The sequence below is a fragment of the Apium graveolens genome, chromosome 3, assembly GCF_009905375.1.
Source record: "Apium graveolens cultivar Ventura chromosome 3, ASM990537v1, whole genome shotgun sequence".
NCBI classification, from domain to species: Eukaryota; Viridiplantae; Streptophyta; class Magnoliopsida; order Apiales; family Apiaceae; genus Apium; species Apium graveolens.
This window is the reverse complement of record NC_133649.1, coordinates 287,615,661-287,622,073: the sequence shown is the minus strand read 5'-3', so window position 1 is coordinate 287,622,073 and position 6,413 is coordinate 287,615,661. Positions and strand designations below refer to the sequence as shown.

At 33.1% G+C, this 6,413-nt stretch overlaps 1 protein-coding gene across 1 annotated transcript; it reads left to right on the top strand.

Moving 5' to 3' along the window:
* Window positions 1-380: 380 nt before the first annotated feature.
* LOC141715121 (AT-hook motif nuclear-localized protein 10-like) lies at window positions 381-2,453 on the top strand. The gene is made up of 5 exons (XM_074518602.1): window positions 381-744; window positions 966-1,033; window positions 1,119-1,250; window positions 1,647-1,808; window positions 2,264-2,453. The coding sequence occupies exons 1-5, from the start codon at window positions 381-383 to the stop codon at window positions 2,306-2,308; spliced, it is 771 nt and encodes a 256-aa protein (XP_074374703.1). The 3' UTR covers window positions 2,309-2,453.
* The last annotated feature ends 3,960 nt before the right edge of the window (window positions 2,454-6,413 follow it).

Here is a 6,413-nt window from a genome sequence, read left to right as displayed (position 1 = left end):
TAGAAAAATTAAATATGAGTGCACAAACTTAGTTTTTTAAATATTGAATCCTTTCGATATTAATTGATATTTGAATTGCTAAATTGGAACACGACATAATAATTTTTATTTGTATTTTGAACCAAGAAGAAGAATAAAGAAAATAAGCTATGAAAATGAAAAACATTTTATAGAAAATATAATAGAGAAATTTAGATTTACAAAATAAAATAAAATGTAAAACATATAAAGAAAAATAAAATAAAGTTTTGTTATATAGGTGGGTAGATTTTAGATATGGTATCATTAATATAGGCAAGTCTCCAATGCAACTCTAAGTCTTCAACAGTTTCAATATAGTCACAAACACACACAAAGACCCTCTAAATTACAGAGAAGATATGGCATCTGAGAAGGGAAAGTGTACCCTAGACCTGAATACCCCCAGCGGGGAGGTAAAAAGAAAGAGGGGAAGGCCCCTAAAGTCTCAAGCAACAAGAAATTTGGTGCTGTCTCCTGGGAGTGCTGGTGCTTCCCTGTCAGTGATGGGTGCTGTATCTTCACTCCCAGCGATGAGTGCTGTTTCATCAATGCCCATGAGAGTTGCTGTTGTTTCACCTCCAGTACCATGGGCTATTTCCGAACCACAGCCTGCATTCAACTTGTCTCCCTCTGCTGAAAATTCTGTCCGGGGCCCAGGTGGGCGAGGCCGTGATCGTGTACGCCCCCAGGGTTCTGAAAACTTGCAAATGCCTGCTTCCATGAGTGAGTACTTTTCCTTCACTGAATTTCAAAAAATAATTATAGAATTGCTTCTTCTTTCTTTTCGTGTTTTTCTACTATATTTTTGGGGTTTAGGTATTTATCTGTATTTATGCTCTTGGCGGTTTAAAAAATAATAGATTTTGTTTATAGGAATGAGAATTTGTTTGTTCCCTAGTTATTATTATCGGAACTAAATACATTGTAATTTTTCTTTTGTCAAGGTGGGTTTTATGCAGACACTGCTGCTGCAGACTTTACGGCTCATGTGATACATGTAGACTCTGGGGAGGTATACATACTAATTCTCTTTTTAAACTTTCTTGTATAATTTTTTATTAAATTGTGTTAAATATATATTGTACTGTTTCTTTTAGGATGTTATTAGAAAGATCATGTCTCTGGTTCAAAACGGGCCTAGAGGAATTTGTGTGGTTTCTGCCTACGGAACTGTTTCTAGTGCCCTGATTTCTCATCCCCTTTCTTCTGGTGGTTCAGTCACCTATGAGGTTTGACTCCTTTTTCCTTACTACTACTTCAACTCTAATTTATTGGTTGCATTCATACTATAGGTTAATGTATGTGCATATGTCTGTTAGCTATCTCGTCTGAATGCAAATTGATTTAATTAAGAAATTACGAAAAAGGTGTTTTGTCTTGTGATTTATAGCCGTATAGTTACCTATAGACCCCACTTTTTCTGATTTACATACTAGAATGGAGGACATGCCCTGCTCGGATCAGGGTGATTGTGTTACTTGTAATTCCGGAGTGGGGAGACAACTATGGCTGTATAGCTTCTCTGAGTATCCTTGTTGCAATAAAAATCTACTTAATAATGGAATTAGTACTCTTTTTTTTCTCTCTCTTCTCTTTAATGCACAATTTCAAACTATATACTGCAGGGTCAGTTTCAAATCTTGTCTTTGACTGGCTCATTTACTGTGGCTGAAACTGGAATGGGGAGATGTAGAACAGGTGGTGTCAGTGTATCGCTAGCATGTCCCGACGGCCATGTCATAGGAGGTGCCGTGGCTGGCCCGCTAGTTGCAGCTGGCGGGGTTCAAGTAAGATCTTCTCTTTGTTCTACTGTTAGGATTTAATTATGTACAAATAACTTAAATGTAAAAAGTCAGTGTGGCTCATGCTAGTTATTGTAAAATCGTTAGGCTGAGATATAGTAGCATGCTCAATTTGTTTTCAATTTGTTTCGATGCATTTTACTTTCCAACATTCTGCTGATTGAAGCTACTGAGCTTGCATCAAGTCAGACCTGCACTTTTTTACCTTAATACCCCTGTTTTGTCATGAACATTTAACATAATGTATACTATCTATTTAGTTTTGGTGGTGCGTTATAAGTCTAGACTTTATTTTATAGTTTACTCCTCTTCCAAAGGCCTTCACTACGCTTGTTGAAAAATTATAAAATCAAAGTTTCATGAAATCAATGGGTTGATATCATATAGTGCTTCCTTCTAAACAATTTTAACCTTAATGTTAACACTCATTTTCTTCTCAGACTGTGGTTGGGACCTTTCTCCCAAATGCTCGTAGAAATTATTAACGGCAGCAAGATGCAGCAAGACCAGACCATGTCAGAGGCCGAGAAGGGAACCCCGATGTCAACATGGTTACGCCTGATGGAGTATCATAATACTTTCTTGATTTGCTTTAGGCTCCTAAGAAGCTTTGTAATTATTAACTTTAGTATTTCCTGCATATTATTTCTTGCATGAAGTTTCACCAATTTTATTCTTTGATCATTAGTATTGCAATTTTGCCAGTATTTATTTCTATTTAGCCTAAAATAACTTTGGAACACCTATATGAGTGAAGATGGGTGATAGCTAACTAGTACATATTCTTATATGTTACTTAATAATTAAGACCACCAAGACACCTTTGGATTAATATTAATTATGTACCGTCTCAAAAATAGTATTAATCCATATGTAATGCATAAATTAAATTACAAGTAAATAACACATATATTTTAGCATGTTTCTACCTTAACCCTATCAGTCTAAGTCTGGGCTGGCTTAAATAATTCACTAAAAAAATATATTATTAATCATCCTATTACAAGATTAAATAATATATATACTTTTATTAATATTTATCCTCTTTTTCTTTGTCACACTAGTAATTGATAATGTCATACTCTCTAAGACCTTTTAGTAGCATATATAGCATTATATACATTTGGGATCACGTATGTACACCATCTGTTGATTTTTTTAATATAGGTGAGGAATAAGGTTTTGACTTTTCATGAAGAAATACATGGAGTTGAAGGTGTTTATCGATTTGCTATAGTAAAACCAAGATTTGTATAATTGTGTGTATACAGTAAAAACACGTACGTGGGCGAAGGGGGGGGCACTACATCAAAAATACATGCAAATAATCAACCACATTTGTATTTAACTCCTGTTAGAAAATATTATAGATGAAAATTGATGTAACTCAACTTAGACCCTTTTTGTGTCGAATATAATATAGAATAAGTAAGGGTATCGTTAAAGGCAAAGATTAATGGTTTGCTTCTTGCTTTAATCTTGAATAAAAATTAAGAATGTGATTTGGTTTGATTTATTGTTTTTAATTAAACTAAATATAACTTAATGAAAAATTTGTGTGTAAATAATTCGAGAGAGATGTTGGAAAGCATGTAAATCCACCACTAAACCCATGACATACTACCTCGGTCCCTCTCATTTCTTTACAGTTTTTTTCACATGCTCTACACGCATTTTAAGACAATTATAAAGTATATTTCCGTAATTTATTTTTAAAATTTTCTTTTTTTGTATAAAATTTTGAACATTATATTTTTATTTTGAAGAAAAAAATTTAAAAAAATAATTATGCAACTACATTTAATAAGAGTATTAAAGTGCGTGCCGAGTCCCCGTCCCCCAATGTAAAGAATTGAGGGGGACGGAGGGAGTACAAGTCTTGAATTATATCCTCGATACGCTAAATACTTACAGAAAACTTATCATGACCACATATAAATAAATTTTGCTATTCATATAACCTCATGACCAAATAGAAAAGTTAATATGAATTACAAACTTATACAATTAATCCCATGACCACATAGAAAGATTAATTGACTTTTTAGAGATAAAAATCACATAACAAACTTGGATGACCACATACCATTCACTACAAGAAATTTACAATCAGACAACACTTGACAGACAATGGTTAAAAAAAAAACTGTCGTCCTAAAAAATCATATAACGGTGAATTGAATTTGCAAAAAAAACAGTTGTGTGAGCTCCAGAATAGACAACGGATATCCATCTTTTTTAAACTGTTGTACAAGTTGTATCCTCTCATCGAGTCAGGCAACGGTTTTTTAAATATAGTGTTGTTGTAGATCTTTAACACAACGATTACAAACCGTTGTTACTGTGTTAACGTATAGGGTTAGAAGACAACGGTTTTAACATTACATTATGTAATTCAGACAACGGTTTTTTAGAAAGGTTGTCCTCTAAACCATCAAACAACGGAATGAAAACAGTTGTCTGAGGAATTTCAATGGGTACCACGTATTGAGGTGGCAGCACGTGATAGGTGGTAAATCATTCACAAGGATTGCTGAGGTGGCGAAATGAGAGCCCTTCATTGAAATGAGATTTGATATCGGCCGTTTGATCGAAAAATAGCTAATATTCTTATACAACGGTTTTATGTTAAAACAAAAGTGTTGTCTTAGTTAGTCTCATACAAGCTTTTAGGTATTACGTTGTGTACTTCACATAACAGTTTTTAGAAGGGTTGTCTTAAAAACCTTCATACAACGGAATAAAACAGTTGTCTGAAATAGTTATTTTATAATTTAAATGGGCACCACCTGATGAGGTGGCAGCGCATGATAGGTTGTAAACATATTACTCGGATTGCTGAAGTGTCACAATGACAGCCCTTGATTGAAATGAGATTAGATATTAGCCGTTAGATTGAAAAAAGCTGATATACTTACACAACGGTTATATAATAAAAAAAGTGTTGTCTTAGTTTGTATTTACACAATGGTGTTTTGAGGAAACCATTGTAAAAGTATTACTGTATAAAATGAGATTCCCGATAACAAAGTTCAATTTTTAAATGATTTTTTCGATGATCCAACCGTACGGATGTTAAGATATATCAATTTTAGTCATATGAAAAAATTATTAAAAATTTTAAAATTCATCTTGCATGTCAGGATTAGAAAAATCTGGTAAAAGTACCCATCCCGACAACGAGACTCGTTCCCGATTTACAGGATTAATTTTTTAAAATGATTTTTCGACGATCCAACCGTACGGATGTTAAGATATATCGATTTTAGTCATAAGAAAAAATTATTAAAAAATTTGAAATTCATTTTGCATGTCAGGATTAGAAAAATCTGGTAAAAGTACCCCTCCCGACAACGAGACTCGTTCCCGATTTACAGGATTAATTTTTTAAAATGATTTTTCGACGATCCAACCGTACGGATGTTAAGATATATCCATTTTAGTCATAAGAAAAAATTATTAAAAAATTTGAAATTCATTTTGCATGTCAGGATTAGAAAAATCTGGTAAAAGTACCCCTCCCGACAACGAGACTCGTTCCCGATTTACAGGATTAATTTTTTAAAATGATTTTTCGACGATCCAACCGTACGGATGTTAAGATATATCGATTTTAGTCATAAGAACAAATTATTAAAAAATTTGAAATTCATTTTGCATGTGAGGATTAGAAAAATCTGGTAAAAGTACCCCTCCCGACAACGAGACTCGTTCCCGATTTACAAGATTAATTTTTTAAAATGATTTTTCGACGATCTAACCGTACGGATGTTAAGATATATCGATTTTAGTCATAAGAACAACTTATTAAAAAATTTGAAATTTATTTTGCAGGTCAGGATTAGAAAAATCTGGTAAAAGTACCCCTCCCGACAACGAGACTCGTTCCTGATTTACAGGATTAATTTTTTAAAATAATTTTTTGACGATCCAACCCTACGGATGTTAAGATATATCGATTTTAGTCAGAAGAAAAAATTATTAAAAAATTTGAAATTCATTTTGCATGTCAGGATTAGAAAAATCTGGTAAAAGTACCCCTCCCAACAACGAGACTCGTTCCCGATTTACATGATTAATTTTTTAAAATGATTTTTCGACGATCCAACCGTACGGATGTTAAGATATATCGATTTTAGTCATAAGAACAACTTATTAAAAAATTTGAAATTCATTTTGCATGTCAAGATTAGAAAAATCTGGTAAAAGTACCCCTCCCGACAACGAGACTCGTTCCCGATTTACAGGATTAATTTTTTAAAATGATTTTTTGACGATCCAACCGTACGGATGTTAAGATATATCGATTTTAGTCATAAGAAAAAATTATTAGAAATTTTGAAATTCATTTTGTATGTCAGGATTAGAAAAATCTGGTAAAAGTACCCCTCCCAACAACGAGACTCGTTCCCGATTTACAGGATTAATTTTTTAAAATGATTTTTCGACGATCCAACCGTACGGATGTTAAGATATATCGATTTTAGTCATAAGAACAACTTATTAAAAAATTTGAAATTCATTTTGCATGTCAGGATTAGAAAAATCTGGTAAAAGTACCCCTCCCGACAATGAGACTCGTTCCCGATT